General features: G+C 37.9%; 1 protein-coding gene across 1 annotated transcript; it reads left to right on the top strand.

Annotated features, from left to right (window-relative positions):
• Positions 1-869: 869 nt before the first annotated feature.
• On the top strand, positions 870-8,397 carry LOC139734752 (uncharacterized). The gene is made up of 5 exons (XM_071645548.1): positions 870-901; positions 4,624-4,738; positions 5,845-6,008; positions 7,438-7,522; positions 8,192-8,397. Exons 1-5 carry the CDS (start codon positions 896-898, stop codon positions 8,395-8,397), a joined length of 576 nt encoding a protein of 191 aa, XP_071501649.1. The 5' UTR covers positions 870-895.
• Positions 8,398-17,816: the final 9,419 nt, after the last annotated feature.

The following is a 17,816-nucleotide window of genomic DNA, read 5'->3' as shown; positions in this document are numbered from 1 at the left end:
TGTCTGTGAGATAATGAGAAACGTCATTAGATCATTATGAAAAAACATACAATACTAATAGAAATTCAAAGTTTATTCGATGAAAATTGATTTTGAGAGCAAATACATAGTACGTGATCCTAATACAAGAGGTGAGACCCACTTTTATCAGGACCACTTTGTTTTACTTAAAAAATAATATCTCTACCTTTTCAACAACAATTCAACGGAATCACTCAAACTTTGAATTCCTCTTAGAATTGAGTGCTCGTTTATATTTCATAACCTCGCAAAAATGTTAAAATCTGAATCCGCCAAAGGTTATGGATTCAGACTGCAGCAGCTAGGGTGTGGTCAGTGGACGATTTGAACAGTGGTGGTAGTGGTAGGGCCGGTTGTAGGAGTGGTGGGACTGTAAAGCCAAGAAAGTACCGGGGTGGGGTTGTAATTAAAAGCCTGCGACTGTCGCGACAAAAAAGAAAAGAAAAGAAAAATAAATAAATAAATAATATGTCAACAGTCCTTGCCAATTATCATGCTGTTCAGGGCCTTTCACATAGCGCCAATTACTGCTCTGTATTGAACAGCAGGCGTTCTCATTGCTATTCTGGGCTGTGATGGTTATACAGGTGGATTGATCAAACAGTCGCTTCAATCTGCTGTAAACATTACGTCACTTCTGCCGTAAACATTACGTCATTTCCCAACTTTAGACGAACTCGTGACTGTATACTCGTATCGCATACTGACCGCTACCCTGGAAGAATTTTGCTGTATTCGAGGGGAGCTGCTTGTCGCCCCCGCCAAGCCACCGGGCCGCCAGTACTACAGCTGGGTGTCACACTTGTTCTACACTCAGGCCCGGACTCGACTCCCGTGTTAGACCCATGTACTCAGGTACTCTGTTTCAAGACGAATGTTGGTAAGACTGCTTCGCTCTTATTCAACGTATTTTTGTTAATATACCAATAGATTATCTAGTTTTATACTTCATTAGCACCAGAGTTCTCCGTTCACAACCCTGTAATTCATACTAATTAGACTGTCTACCTGTCGAAGTAAATCCTGATAGGGATCGATCGGCAGTGTAATAACGTCGGGCGTATGGGGTTAACCGCACAGTTGTGTGTGTGGCAGCGCTCTATATAGGTGGGGTAAAGGGTAACCAGCCCGAATACTGTATAACTTATCGTGTACAAGGAGCGCCCCGGGGATAGGTAAAGAGTTACCTCCTGAGTTTGAGCATGGATGTACCTCTACCTCCTTTTGGTTTGAGCGCGAAGTGGGCTGCAGTGCACCTAAACTGACACGATATTTCATGCTTTAGATTTTACTTTGTTATGTACAATTACAGAACTATACTACTTTGTTATGTTTCAATTACCTAAACTAAACTGACACAATATTTCATGCTTTAGATTTTACTTTGTTATGTCTCAATTACAGAGGTGATAAATCGGGGGGGGGGGGGAGGGGCCCCTTTTTTTGCACCTGAACCTAGGAATACATAACCACTTTGCCCCTCCCCCTCCCCACATTTTTCTTTCACCCCAGAAGTGACACCTAGAAAAAACAAACATACTAGTGGTGTGGTATATTGTTTTTGTGCCACAACCCTGTTGAGGGGCGTTCTGTTATAAAAAGTTGGGGGGGGGGGGACCAGCCTTAACTCTTAATGTGCAATGGGGGAAACCCCTGTGTGCTACGTTATTCTGAGACACGAAGGTAGTCAAGCTTTGAGAAAGAATTCTGCTTTTCCAATTTGTATAACTTCTACAAATTTCTGTTAAGATGGACATATATATAGTAAGTGAAGTTAAAGAGGAATGCCAAACTTTGCCTCTATATAATTTGTATGAAAAATCTATTTTCAATTTGTCTTCTGAATGACCAGTTGCTACATTACTGTAAATTCATTACTTTTGCACATAAAACCGTGACAGAAACTTACAATGTCACTTCTGACCAATTTGGAGGCTTATGCCATAGATGCTGGGGATGCTTTCTGCTGTTCAAAGGCAACTGCCACCATCAGCCAATTGACTTTTGGGCCTGCACTTGCAGGCCCAATATCGTCACTAATCACCATTATCGGATAGCATTACCACTGCTTCTCTGAGAAGTGAACCCTTTTGCTACAAGATATTCACTCTTTGTAGGTGATATAATGAAGTGATGATTAAGTCATGTGGTGCAGCTATACTCCAAAGATGACAGGCAGGTAAAAACCCTCTAAACAATCTTCAACTTCCTGTTGTTTGTGATGAAAGTTGTAGGAAAAGTTTAAAAAAAAATACAGCAAGACAAAATTCCTCAGCAGTGGAAATAGAGCGCAAGTTTTGATTTTTCACATATAACCGAAGCTCTGCCCCAATATCTTTGTCAACCGGATCTTTTCCATGACTAGTAGCACTGAAGTTCCACACTACATTGTAGGTCAATGTTGTGTTTCTCTATCAGCATAGGTAGGACACTGATAACAAATCTATTTTGAATTGGCTTGCAGGACCATCTAACCATATTTTGACCAATTCACTTCTCTGCTGACCGTCATGACCGTTGACAGAAGCTCATCCACAAAAACTACAGTGTACAACATCATACTGTTTTGTCATGGTCTAAGTAGGCCTAATCATTGATGATGATAATTTTCTCCTGGGGCCACATTATTGATGCATAGAGAGCTATTTGCACCTGATTCCAAATGGCAGATTGGACTTCATCTTAACTGGAGCATGAATGATTCTCAGGGAAGTCAATTTGGAGGACAGCAAAATCTGTAGGAAGATTTGAAGCCATTTCTTGTCATATTCATACAATGTAACTCGCTGATTGTTGTCTCTTTATGAAGCAATCTTCCAAGAACTTCACAGAAGTGGAGCTGACATACAGTGCAAGTAGTTGTAAATTTCATGAAGAATTCCTGATGCATTATACTTCAATTTTGTTGACGAGGCGGCCACCCACCTCCTACCATTTTATTTATTGACCAACCAAACGGAAGTTGACAATTCGAGTTATTTGTAGCTATATATTACTTATCATAAAACTACTTATTTATTAATTGACATAAACCATTTACCTTAATTGGGCAAATTAAACATCTTACATGATTAGCATCAAGGCAGATTTTTTTTTTTTAAATCTCAATCATCTGTTCTTTAATTTTGTCATAGGTGTTTTTCACATTGAAGGGGTTTACAAATAGAAACCTTACTTTCTGGTATGATTGAGGACTCTGAGATCCTCATTATTTACCAGCTACAATTCATACAGTCGACTACTTTTCAAGCAATCTAAAATATACACATATTTTTGTGACTCGCGAGACACATTTCGAGGGTGTTTTCAATCTAAAATATTGTCAAACTCATTACATATAAATGAAAAAAACAACTTGATATGGAAAAATGGGTATAAAATTAGGGCTTATGTGAAAAAAATATGAATCTATAGATAATAGAAATTGCCTTGAATAGGGAAATCAAAAAAAGTACCAAAAAGGAATCAGTTTTGTAGTAAATGTGATCTTTGTTCTGGGAGGTGTAACTCGGCTGTTAGAAAGTGAAAAGACGTGAAAAATTAGATTTACACCCTTTGAACATACCTACGCAAATATAAATATTTTTTCATAATTGCTTGAACTTGAAATTTTAAGGTCCTGGTGTCTAGTTACATGGAATGGCTGTTCTGGTTTTAGATTCGAAATGAATATACAAAACTTAGGGTATATACAATTTGAAAAGAAATAGAGTAGGTAGAGTGCATGTTTAAACATCAGCTGCACTGTAGGTGATGTGTATATTTAAACATCAGGTGCACTGTAGGTGATGATGTATGTATGCTTTGCAGGGAATAATTTTCCAACTCAAATTTGATTAGCAATTTCAGCTGATGAACAAATTGTTCAAATTTCAAATGGTATCTTGCACACTTCTATGGAAGAAAACTGCTTCACAAAAGATAGTTTGTGTAGCAGTGTTGTAAAAATGCATAGCAAATTGCCATGCGTTACCAGGAAAATTATTCCCTGCTTTAAAACAACTTCTAGTATGTAAGAGGAACATTCAAATATGTAAATATCGTATCTGCCAAGACACTGAACTCCATGGATATTGTAGTGCTGAACTAAAGTCCATTACTGTAAAAGTGGATTCTTTCGCGGTGGTTTTATTTTCGCGCTTTTCGCGCTTTGAGGTTGAACCGCGAATTTAACATCACGCGAAAATGTTTTGAACTTGTCGCTTGTACAACGCTATCATTGCCGACCGCGAATTTAAACACGCGCGAAAAAGTCTGAACCGATGGAAACCGCGAAAGTTTCTGTACGCGAATGAAACCACTTTTACAGTAGTTGAAATCCGGCCCAGTGCAAACATTGCAATATGATACAAGATGTGTTAATTTTGCGTCTCCCTGTTTATCTGCATTGTGAAAATGGATCCTGATGATGGAAGTGTACAATGTACCAAAGTGACCCTTTTGAAAAATAGAATAGCTTAACAAGGAGAAGGGTACCCATATTACATGCAAGACTATAATGTACAACTTGTATTGATTTCTTATCATCTGTATGTTGATCACAGCTAATTGGATGAGTTTTTGATTTCTTTTTTTTTTCCCCATTTTTCTTCTTCTTTATAGATCTGGTACAGCTTGAAGATGAAGCTATTTGCCATCACCACTCTCCTAGTTGCTGTGTCGTCAGCCAATGCTCAGTCAGCTTGCTGTGCACCCCTGCAGTACATGGCAGGAATCGGTAAGTGGAGCTTGTATGTGAATCACTTTGAAGGGATGGTGTGGTTTTGGTTGAGGTAGGAGATTCAGATTTGGATTTTTTTGCATGATGATTACAAACAACTTGAATATGAAACATTAGAGAGCATGCAATTTTAAGAGAAATTCACAGTTTATTTGATGAAAATTGGTCTTGAAAGGCTGAGATATCCAAACACAAAATAAATCAAAGTAGTACTAATGAACAGTGTGTCCCACCTTTAATTAGGACCACTTTTCCCACCTTTTAATAGGGCTTCTTTGTTTTTGGATATCTCTGCCTTTTCAAAACCAATTTTCATCCAAATAGTAAACTTTGAATTCCTCTTAAATATGCCCTTTCATATTTAGTTACAGAAACAGTCAAATTTATGATTGTAGGAAGATGTTCTAATGCATTTATAAGAAAACAACACTTTAGTACAGAGAATTTTTGAGAATTAACCATGTACTAGCAAGACATGGGTCTACCTCAAATACCAGCAGGATGTGTGCATACTGACTGTTTATTGCAACCCCTGATATATTCTGTCTGTTTGAAGATTGAGTGTGATAAATATTGTCACACAGATTTTTGCATTTTTTTTAGAGTTTTCTTTGTAAAAAGTAGCATTAATTTTTATCCTCACTGTAATCGTAGTTTTATGTTTACACTATATCAGAGACTCAGTCTTGGACCAAGCTGCACAGATTTTTAAAATGGAAAAGAGTTCTATAAACTATACATTATTTGAGAAGAAATGCTCAAAACAGTTTTCTGCGAACAAGGTAATTTGATAATGCCGCCTTATAAATGAGGGATAAAAATGCTACATGCCAACAATGAATTTGCTCTGACATCAGATCTCTGTTACCTACTGACAGAGTAATTTCTATCTTAAGTATCATTTTATATCACATTATCTCAATGACGTTTACAAAAAGACAGACTTCAGTATACTTATGTATATTCCAATTGTTCCCATACAATAGTAATACCTGTTCAATTTGAATTCATTCAAGGTGATATCATGCAAATTTCAAAGACTTTGACTTATACTATATTTCTGCTTTTGAAAATGTGTTCATATTGTGTGCTTCAAATTGTAGGGACCTCCATGGGGCAGTATGAGTACTTCAAAGGCGGCTCTGGGTTGACTAGCTACATCTATGGCGCCTTTGACTTTTCTGCGATGACTTTCGGCTTTGGCATGTACATCGACTACATGAATGGGACGCAGATCTCTTTTCGAATAATCCAGAACTATACCACAGTAAGCGAACGCCAGTTAACCATATCTGTGCCAGTAAGGGCATTTAGATAGTGTGCTCACTGATAACAGGTTTTGTGCCGCACCAATCAAGCAAACATACAATGTAGTGGCAATAACAATAAATTGCTTTTAATGAGACACTGGAAACCAACTGTGGTGAAGTATGAGTGGAGATAAATATTAACTGTTTACCGTACATGCGTTTCTAGTTGTAGTTGAATCTCATATTACAGATAGTGTTTCTCTTTATTTCCCCATTATGCATAATTTTTATGCTGTATGTCTCACTTAGCATTTAGGAGTGTGAATGTAATCTTGGCATATATACAGTCTACTCGTGCAGCAAAAATTGGATCATTTTTTAACCCCAAAGTCACTAATTGTAGAGTTTTATCGCAGGACGAGCTAATTCCTTTCTTGTTAAGTTGAGATATTTTTTATTATAGCTGCCAAAAACAAAGAAATGATAAGAAAATACAGGATGACTTTAACCATAACTTCTTGAATATTCATTGTTGTGATACAAGTGAGATATTGCTGGAAAGGTTTAATTTTGCCCTATCTGCAGGGGAGTGAGTTTCTACAATGTACTTTTCAAGGCTTGTTGATACAGTTTTGACCATATTTTTGCCTTTTATTTAGATTTCAAGCAGTGCTAATAAGTGTCATCCTTTATCCACCAGATTGTCTTACTATTGCTGAGAAACATAATCCTCCTTGGCAGAGGTGATATTAGTTACCCCCTGCTTGTTCATGAAATACGGGCAAATACCTACGGCTTGGTGCCATATTCCATGAGGCTGAAAGCCGAATCGAATATGGCACCAGACCATAGATATTTCCCATATTTTGTAAAAAAAGCAGGGGGTAAGGATTTTAGCTTTAAGTGTAAGTGCTAACCGTCTTCTGGCTGATTTCCTCTCGTGAATGATGTTGAAATCGCCAGCTGTCAGCCTAGCCATGTTGACCTTATGTCTCGCGAGCTGATTATGCGCGCATACATACACGCACAGCTAGCTGTGTAATATCATGATGTCATATCACGGAATACGGAAAATATATTCAGTGGTTGGTCTGAGTGTGATTGACCAATGAGATTACAGAATTCATGATCACTAAAAATTAATAGATAATGGTAAATTATGGAAAGACATTTGATACTTTGCATGGTTAGCAGAACTTTTTGTGCACCATACAAAGGAATACATAATACGGTGTCATCACTTTGGCAGAAGAAATCTGGAAGTGGAAGGGGAGATATGAGCTGAGGGCCCCCTTTTTTTTTTTTTTTTTTTTTTTTGGCTTGTTAGCTCATCAAACCCGGAAGTGCGCCCCCACTTTTGAAAATGCTCTGCCGGCCCTGCTTTGATTCTCATGTTCACTTTTGTTTCCTCTCCATCTCATTTCAATCTCTACCAATTCTCACCAGGACACTCAGTGGGCCATCTTTGATTCGTACAAGGTGTGTGTCAAGCAGCCCGCCTTCAAACCTGTGCCTACCAGATGCATTCCAGGTGAGTATACACTGCCCCAGGAGCATGTGAGATGTGTGTGTCTAATGTGTGTGCTTGTGAAGAATTTGGAGCTCTTTTCCTGGACAGAAGATCTATAAGCATGGAATAGTTAACCCAACGCTTGGGAGAAGCACACATGCTGACACACTCTTCATTTTCATTTTGTTTCATTTTATATCTTATGTAAATTAGTTTTTATTTTATTGATTAATGTACACTGTAGTTCTACAGTCAGTTAGTTAGTTAGGTAGTCAGTTAGTTAGTTTGAGTAGTTTCTGTATGTGTGGAGGGATGAATTTAAAAAAAATATATTTGAATTGTTTGTGAGGTGTGTAGATGTTTCAGTTATGTACGTATATTGTTGGTTTAGAATGTTTTATGTTTTATTTGTTTATCTGTTTATTTGTGTATTTTTTTTTTGTCTACTTAGTTTTCTAGATACGAGTTGTTGATTGTTGCAGGAACTTCTCACCCAAGTCCTGCATTTTGATGTAGCCTTGAAGTGAATATTAACTACTGGGACATATGGCAAGCAAGTATATTTGCATGTCTGCATGAATTGCACAAAAATTTCAAGATCGCAAAAGAAAATTTCACTTTCACAGTAGTTCTCACCTTTGGTCTGTTGATCTTTTTGATAAACTTTTTTTTTACGTAACCAATTTTCAGATGGAGCTGTGCCTGTTGGTGATGGCATCATTGGAGGAGTGGATGGGATAACGGTCAGCTCCTTTTATTACTTTCCTGGACCCGATGACCCACGGCAAGGGATTGTGAATCTCGGGGTGCGGAAGACCAACAACTCAGGAATATGCACCCCTGTCAGCAGTCAATTCCAGGGGAGCCGCAGTGACATGCCTCTTGTAGGTCAGTGAGCCTAAGGTTTCCTTGTCAATGTATTGACCACCGACCCTTACTTGAAATCAGCTTGGATTCCAAAATTCTTCAGAGTACAAAACTGTATGTTATGTATATTTTTAGATTAACTCTTTATGTGCCACATTCGCACCTCCGACTCAGTCGACGGCATGCCAACTTCGCATATTCTGCTCAACAAACAAAGCCGCCAAGACCGATCGATAAACCTCTAATTACTGCTAATCCCGCGGCAAAATGAAAGCGTTTCTCGTGCTTTTGTTCCTCTCATATACGTCGTGTACGGCTTGCATTCTTTGTGGTGATCGACTATCAAGCGATGTTCCCAACTAGATGTGCTCGTACATTCTAAGTTTCTGTCACAGTTTAATGTGCAAAAGTCATGCCTTTATAGTAATGTAGCAACTGGTCATTAAAAGACAAATTGAAAATAGAGTCGTCATACAATTCATATCGAAACAAAGCTAGGCATTCCTCTTTAACTTTGCCTACTATTATGCCCATCTTAACAGAAATTTGTAGAAGTTATAAATACAAATTGGAAAAACAGAATTCTTTCTCAAAGCATGACTGCCTTCGTGTCTCAGAATAATGTGGCACACAGGGGGTTTCCACCATGGCACATAAAGAGTTAATTCTGAACAGATGTAATTGAATGAGTGACAGCATGAAGCATTTTCCTTCCCTTTGTCCCTCTCCTTTCTTACATTCTCTCCCTTCACCACACCCTTTCTTACCATTTGTCCTTTCCCTTCCCCATACTCCACCCCTTTCCAACACCCCTTCCTTCGCTTTACCCTTTCCCTTGTTCATACCCCTCCGTTTCACATAATCCATTCAATTTCCCACAACCTGTACTGACCTTTACCACCCCCTTTTCTATACTCCCTCCCTTTTGTCATACCCCTCCCCTTCTCCATACCCAGGAATTCTGTAAAAGGGGGCACAAACAATATTTCTGGTGCTACTTCTGGGTTTCATCTTATTTTTTTCTTTTTATTTCTTCTGTTTAAACAACAAATAAAGAGGGGGCGTGTGTGCGGTGTGCTTCCCCCCCCCCCCCCTCCTCAGGCCTCTGGATCCACCACTGATAGATACCCCTCCCTACCCCATGGGCTACATGACCCACCTTTCCAATATCCCTTCCTCTCCAAACAACCCACCTTTCTCATGCCTCTTCCTTCCCCATACCCCCTTCCCCTGTTCCATGAAATTGCTTGAATAATCTTTATAGCATATTATATACCACATTCACATTTCAAGTTATTAAAAGTGTTTAGAAAAAATTCTTTGCCTTAAATTATCATCTACTCCAAAGAATATCTAATTATCAGTGCAACATTATGTCCAACACCTTAATATTACCTGGTATAAAAATCATAATGCCACAAGAAGAGAGTGTTCATTAATTGCTGCAAGAGGAGAGTGTTCATAATGTATTCTTCTTGATTTTCAGCTGGCATGATGGAAATTTCAGGGTTTTCAAACGTGACTGTTGGCATTCCAGACCCTGGCAAGTGGTTCAATCTCCCCTCGTTCTGCAATGAGGTAAGTTTCATTAAGAAGGGAAGGTATAGGTTTGGTTGAGATGGGTATCCAGGTTTTAACTTTTTGCCCCGATAATTGGAAACCACTTTTATGAAATTTTAAGAGCATTCAAAAGGAATTGAAAGTGTATTTGATGAAAATTATCTCAAAACGAAGTAAAACAAAGTGGTCATGATAAAATGTTGGTCCCACTTTTTATGAGGGCCTCTGAGGGCCCCAAAACCAATTTTCTTCATATAAGTTTCTAATTCCTCGTATAATTGTATTCTATTTAATATTTCATAAGTGGTCTCTAATTATCTCTCAAAAAGTTTAATATGAATCCCCTTCTCAACCAAAACCATACCATCCCTTTTATACTTACATGTACATCCTTCTGGCAGATTTTGACAGCTCATTGCTCTCAGTTTACAAACTTGTCATCACAATGAATTTGATGTAAATAGGGATGTTTTCTTGAACATGTAGTTATTCAGTAGATGCAGGGAGATTAGTATAACACAGCAGTGAAAGTTTGCTTGAATAACACTGTCATGGTGTATCTAATAACTTTTTTTTTTAAATGTGGTTAAATCTGTGTTACACTTCTGGATGGGAACTTCACATCAACTTGCCATGTCACAAAAGTGCAGTAGAAGAACATGAAGGAAATGAAGAGTTTGTTCGCAAAAATCGATAAGTCCATATTTGTCAAATGGAGATATTTGCGATTAAAGGTCAAGAAAAATAAAGAGAATAATAAGGAAATGTTTGCTTCTTTTGACCATAACTTCAAACATGTACCTTTATGTGTAGTGACCAATGTACGTATCATTCAAAAGGTATTATTTTGTACTTTATGACAGAGACCGTACTTCAAAATCTTCAAAAATGGACTTATCGGTTTTTGCGAACAGACTCTTCAAATGCAAAAAGAATTTAGATAATTTTTTTTTTTTTTTTTTTTTTTCCGGGGAGATTGAAAGAGCGCTCAACCTAGCCCCTCCAAAGGGCATGGATATCTGTGTGTGTGTATGTACATAAAATTTATTTAACCTAACATGATTTCATCTAACTGTGTTTTCAATTTGATTCACTACTGCTATTAAGTTTAGCTACAGTCACTCTCCATACCTTCAGAAGGACTCTTAACTATTAAAAATACATGTACTCCTTTGAGATATTGAATTGTGGGAAATTCTTTGTATACTTCCTGTCATATGTCATTGTAATTTTGTCACATGAGAGAGTGTGTCAAGCAGAATTAATCACAACTTGTATATTTTAGAACACTTTAAACTTTCACTTTTTGTGTTTCACAATTCTATTGCTGCATTCACTGTTTTCTAAACTTCATATGTTGCTCTTTGTACGTACTTCCTCTTAAAACACATTGCTGTAGAATGTTGACTGAGAGTTTGGCACAAAGTGTATTTGGGCATACATGAAATTGCATTGGTACATCAGTTCACAAGAGATCTAATGATCACTTTCAAAAAAACATAATGGTTAACCCATTGAGGACAAGTCCCGAGTATACTCGCGCAGGTGTGTATGGGAAATGGGTGGTGTAGCAAAATCAGTCTGTCCTCAGTGGGTGAAAAGACTATGTGTTGAGCTCTTAGTATTTCTTTTTTTTTATGGAATCAAAATCTCATATATAGTAATATCTTTCTTTTTTTTTCGTAGGATAATTTTGAAAAGAAATCGTGATAAATGTGTTCTTTTCTGCATCCTGGTAAAAAAAAAAAGTTTGATTGACCTTGATAAACAAAAAAAATGTATAACTTTCCATGTGCATTGATTTTACATTGATGCACTGTGTATGAATTTGATAGAATAATTATCCTACAGTGACATGACTTCATACCTTGCATTTAAGCACAACACAACAACCTCCAATTTCAGTACTCAACCAGGGCCCTGTCTCATAAAGCTGTTTGTAAAGTTGTGAACAACTTGCGAGTGAATGGTGATCAGTTCTTGTGCTGAATTATTGAAAATAGCATATTAGAGCTGATCGCCAGTCGCTCATAAGTTCGTAACTTTACAAACAGCTTTATGAAACACCCCTCCCCTCCCCTCCCCCCCCCCCCCCCCCCCCCCCCCCCCCCCCCCCCCCCCCCCCCGGAAACTCACCCAAAAATAGATTCTAGCTTTAATGGGCAATTTATAGCCCTGATAGTTTTGTTGCTGTGTAATATGATAGCATGTCATGTGCTCTTGTGCAATATGAGTGATATGAAAGCCATTACTTCCTTGAATTCTAAAAAGTGTTCTGTGTCTGTGCAGGCCATGTGAAGTGATCGGAAATGTTCTCTTTGATGAACCTTTTAGACATTGATCTTTCAAATAATGATCATTATCTTGTAACTGTTATCAATGTTGTCAATATTGAGGTTTTGCTGATGACAACTCTCGAAAAAAAATATGTATTTGATGGGATATTTGAATGCCAATTTCTTTTCTATTTTTTAAGTATTGCAGGAAGCATTGTGTCTTCGGGTTGTCCATCTGTCCTTCCCTCCATTGCCCTTGATCATACCATCCATCTGTAAGCACTGGCAATCAGGCCAAAGTTTTGAAGTCTAGTGGGCACCGATGTCTGTCTAGTAATCAGGAGGTTATTGGGTCAAATCCGTCTGGAGTATTATATGTATACCCATGATTTTTATCATGGCTGCTACTAAAAGACTGCCTGTGATTTTTATCATGACACTACTAATTTACTGTCTGTGATTTCTATCATGGCTACTACTAAAATACATGTACTGCCTGTGATTTTTATCATGGCTACTACCAGAACACTGAGTACTGTAAAAGTGGATATTTGCGTGCGACTAATTTTTCGCGCTTGGCCGGGTCTGAAGAGTTTTGCGTGTTTTTAATTCCGTGGAATCAAGACATCGTGCACAGGAACATATGGCAGGAAAAATTATTTGCGTGTTTTTATTTTCGCGCTAGTTTCTGGTTGCGTGAAATGCGCGAAAATTTCAGCACTGCGAAAATTTCCACTTTTACAGTAATCAGTTGGGCAATGAATGAAATGAACCACCCACAAATCCCCCAGACTACACAGTCTTTAATTGATTGAGCAAAGATTAGTAAATCTATAGCTAAAGATGATTTCATACATGTACTTGTATCTTGTATCTTCAAGCAGGACGGTCACATGTCTTCCAAGAGTGGTCAAGAGTTGCTGGACCTTGGCGACTTTATCATCCCCTCCCTCTTCTGAGACGAGGGGAAGAGGCTGCATTAAGGTAGAGATGGAGCTGGAATTGGAGCTGGAGGTGGCATGGTGTAGTTAATAAAGGGGCATTCCAAATGATTTTCGTAATTTCACGTCATGTAATACATAAATCGACAACTCCATGCATAGATTTGTGGAATTTTTTATGGTTCTTGAGCAGAGAAACAATACTTTGAAAAACCTAAGACAAATTACACTGAACTGAACAAGGATGATGACATAGGAGGTTCACATATTTCAGATATGTAGCAGTTTTTCCAGTACAATACCGCTTGCTTGTGAGTTCACCTATGTATAATCTATGAATGCCTTCTTCTTTTGTTCTGCTTCCTTGATCCCCAACTCATGCATTCTTATGGTGACTCTGCCATGTCATCATCCTTGTTCTTTGCAATTTGTTCTAAATTTTCAAAATGTTCTTATTCTTTATCCCAATTATTGTAGATTCTAAAACTCTGTCTTCAGTATAACTATTTTTACAGTTGTTCAAATGTAAAAATCAGAAAATCCTCCAGAGGCCTCCTTTAACGTATTGGCACAGATGTCATGTCATTGAATGGTGGCATCAAAAGGCATAATCTAGCCAAGTAAATCTTTATTGTGTTACAAGTGAGGTTGGATCAAATTATGTCATTGGTACACATATGAGTGTCTCCATCTAACATACGTGAAGTCAGGCCTATTTGTGTATGTATTTTGTTTCGTTTGACTTTTACCCAGGGGATGGGCTCAGGCTGACTCTCTTGTATGTGTAAAACAGGGATCTTTGTTTGTTCACTTGTTTGCTTGCTTTCTTAAATTGTTTTTCAGGGTGATATCAACCGAACACCAATCTTGGCAAGTTATGGTTTATGTGTGTTCAGTGCAAGGGCACATAAAGTGTCTATTAAAATATATCTTTTATTTTAATACGTAGTAGACTGACATAAGATCGAGTAGTTTAAGATTGCGATCTTTAAGACCTCAAAGTTTTGCCCGTGTGACCACAAACTTTGTGCGAAACTTTCCAGTCCAACTAGGGATTTTTCCCCCACGCCCTCCAAACTTCTCGATCTCTTGCCAGTGTGACTGCACCTAGTGAGAAAAAAAAAAGATATCGAGTTGAGATGGGTCTCACTCTTTGTGTATTTGGGTAAACAAGAGGCTGATGTGTTGCTCCTGTATACCAGAGATGAAATCACCTTTTCTTTCCCTTCCCCTACCCATTAAAAAAAAAGCACAGCAAAACAAAAACAAAAACAAAGACAAAAATAGAAACAGAAACAAAACAAGGAAAGCAAATTAGTTATGGCGGAGGAGCAAAAATCATACTGTTGTTGTGATTGCTATAGTGTTATTGTTTGCTTTTGACTGCTTGTTACAAATGTATAAAACATTTCTATACTCTGCTGTTTAGCTAGACGTGCTACAAAGGAAGAGAATGGAAGAAGGGGAGGTGAGCAATAGAGAATAATAATATACACAGAGATGTATAAGGACCGGCAAATTAATTGCCAGTACTGAGTTATATTTTTGACACCATTTGTACTATGTATCTTTTCTTGTCTATCATGTATTTTGCACAGAAATGGATTCTGTGTACCAATACAATATATGATAATCTCTTGTCACATGCAGAACATGGAAGAGAAATTTATATTTTCTTTTTTTTTTTGGTTCTTTTTTCTTTCTTTTTTCGGTAGACTGTTGCTCATTGCCACATGCTTTGAATACTGCTGGCAAATTTCGATTTTTATAAAGCTGAATTTGCACTCAAACACCTAAAAAAATTTTAATAAGTTAATGTTTACACTACATTTCACTTACATGTTTTCTTTCTCTTTACATTCTATTCATGTATGCATTCATTTTTTCGTGGCTGAAGTTTATAATGAATCCATAAAAAAGTACTCTGTAATATGCACGTTTTCTACACCTACTGCAGATCGTAAGTCTTTCAGATAAATATTGTTATCAAAATAGTATTGTAACCGTATTTTATAGTTTTGATCATTCATCTGCATCTAATTCAATAAATTGTGTACAATTTTCTAGGAATGTTATCGTTGTCGACTGTGTATGCCTTTCTGAAGTCAGGGATGACATTGCCATCGCGAATTTTTAGGAACTTGGTTGACCTCTGACACAAAGTTTGATATGACCACGATCGTCATTAAATAGTGATAGACTCATCAGAACCAGATTTTTTTTTTTGACTTGACGACGTGCATGTTGTTACATGTTACCCCGATGTCATGAATGCCACAAAATGAGAGGGAATATATTTAACTCCCTGCATGCATGGCACATTCTTTTATGTTGGGGGGGGGGGGGGGGGAAGGGGAGGGAGAATACATGTGACGACACAATGTGTGCCCAAAAAGTGAATCGATCGGCACTGTCATGTGAAGGGCTGTTTCTATGAGTGAATGATAAAAAGGTGTGTGCGAGTGTAGCTTTGTGTGTTACTTTGTTGCAATAGTAACAATTTATAATATTGCCTTTGTCTTGTTTGAACGGCAGTGACTTAATACCATTAAAAAGGAGTGTGCGTGGTGTGTGTGTGTGTGTGTGTGTGTGTGCACCTTTGTGTAATTGTGTGCACCATCAGTCGCATATATACACAGTGCACTAATTTGGATTGGTAGGAAATGACGAGTTACAGAGCGCGTCGCTCCAGTGTGAAAGAAATCTGACAAGAAAGTAGGAATACTGATATTGATGTAAACAAGGAAGTTATCTCACTTGATGCGATTATGCCGTCAACTCGCAGCTCTCCCATTTGTTTGTGCGCAAAAATAGCGTAATGACATTTACATTTTCCTTTAAAAAATGTCGCCGTTGCCGCGATATTACAACACGACAAAACTTATTTTCATGTTACTGGTATGCTTAACAAAAATAATTATTTCTTTGAAAATGCAAGTTATGTTCACATTTTGGGTTAGCTGCATTCCAATATCTTTTGATGAGCATAAAATGATAATAATTGATGATAATTATAATAATATGTGCTGATATTGCTAGCACCTTCGCAATGTTTGACAGATGATGCAGGGGCAGATCCAGGAATTCTGTAAAGGGGGGGGGGGGGCGTGACTGATATTTCTGGCGCCACTTCCGGGTTTCATTTCATTTTTTCCTTTTTATTTCTTTTGTTTTCAACGAAAAATAAGGGGGGGGGGGCGTGCGCCGGTTGCGCCCCCCCTCTGGATCCGCCACTGGATGATGTCACGGCGTATCCAAGATAATATACATGCGGAAAATAGAACAATAACATGTATCACATAATTAAGATATTCATTGGACCACATTAGTGATGTTGAGCGTATCATGAATCCACACACGTCATAGTTCTTTTAAGCAAGTTAGAACGTTATGTGGAATCACACCTTGATATTTTGGTATTAAGGCGAGTGTTTCTACTCAAAAACTTACTCGTTCACTTTAAGCAGTAAATTCTCCATGACCACTTCAGTGTGAAAAAAATAATTCCTCTTCCTTTATTCTAAATATACACGTCCAGGAAATGTTACCCATCACAAAACGAGGAAGTGAGATTGCCTATATGACTGCAAATTTGTTAGCATATGGTTAGTAGTATGCTTCATCAATAAAAATCCTCGTATTAGGCTGCTGTGTATCAACGCTTCCTTGTTTGTATTCAGCTTATGCCGTTAGGTCTGTCCTTTTACGTTCCAAATTAGGCCTACATAGAAACTTAAAAGATGAATTTTAAATTCCCCATAATTAAAACATCTTCACGGTCTTGTAGCTCACAACCCACGTTAACTCAATCAATATTGGAGATGCGTAGTATCTTACTATATTTAGAAATGATGCATTGCAGATCAGTCTCACTCATAATATTATTATACATTGTATTCTCCTGTCAACATCAGCGGCATTACGGTTAAATCCGCTTAAAAATAAAAATCGCGGAAAATTGCCACCTCGTGAAGCATGGCGGTCGGTATATCAGGACGAGAGTTTTTCGGAATTTGTGGCTACTCCCCTCAGAAAATGTACAGTACTATACTATCTAAAATAATCATTCCTTTCCTCCTCGGAATCCATAATTACGAAGAGCCTCTCAGCACAAAGTGTATGTGTTTACTGTGCCATGATTCTGACTGACAAATACACGTTAATACTGTACATAATATCATAGACATGTAGTGGAAAATGCTGTATAGCCTACCCTTGACTCAGGTATGACATCCTGCCACACCAAAAGATCTATATGCGACAGACACTTCTGCCGAGCAGACATTTTGTTAAAGCTTGAGGAAGACATAGATGTCCAAAGCTTCGAAACATCTGGCCTCCAAAGAAATCCATTGTCATCACTGATTCTATCACCTATATGTAACAATGATAATAAGAGCAGGGGCGGATCCAGGGATCTGTAAACAGGGGGCGCCTTTACAAAAATAAAGGGGGCGCATGCCCCCACTTTCTTCTTTTTATTTCTGTTGTTATTACAAAAAATAAAGGTGGGGGGGGGGGGCGGTGCACACCTGCCTGGATCCGCCACTGTGAGAGAGTATAGTATCATTAATGGCAGTAGTACTAGGTCGTAGTAATACTAATTATAACAATAATAATCATACTAATAATGATGATCATGATGAGATAATAATAATAATAATAATAATA

This window comes from Diadema antillarum, unplaced genomic scaffold, assembly GCF_040938485.1.
Source record: "Diadema antillarum isolate AM-2024a unplaced genomic scaffold, OU_Dant_1.0 seq00000546_RagTag, whole genome shotgun sequence".
In the NCBI taxonomy this organism is placed as follows: domain Eukaryota; kingdom Metazoa; phylum Echinodermata; class Echinoidea; order Diadematoida; family Diadematidae; genus Diadema; species Diadema antillarum.
Note: the sequence above shows the minus strand (reverse complement) of the source record. Positions and strands in the feature narration are given on the sequence as shown.

Bases quoted from the DNA above. Each gene is read 5' to 3' on its own strand.
- LOC139734752 (XM_071645548.1), top strand. The intron at 6,009-7,437 runs GTAAGCGAACGC...AATTCTCACCAG, and splicing joins TAATCCAGAACTATACCACA to GACACTCAGTGGGCCATCTT. The intron at 7,523-8,191 runs GTGAGTATACAC...ACCAATTTTCAG, and splicing joins GCCTACCAGATGCATTCCAG to ATGGAGCTGTGCCTGTTGGT.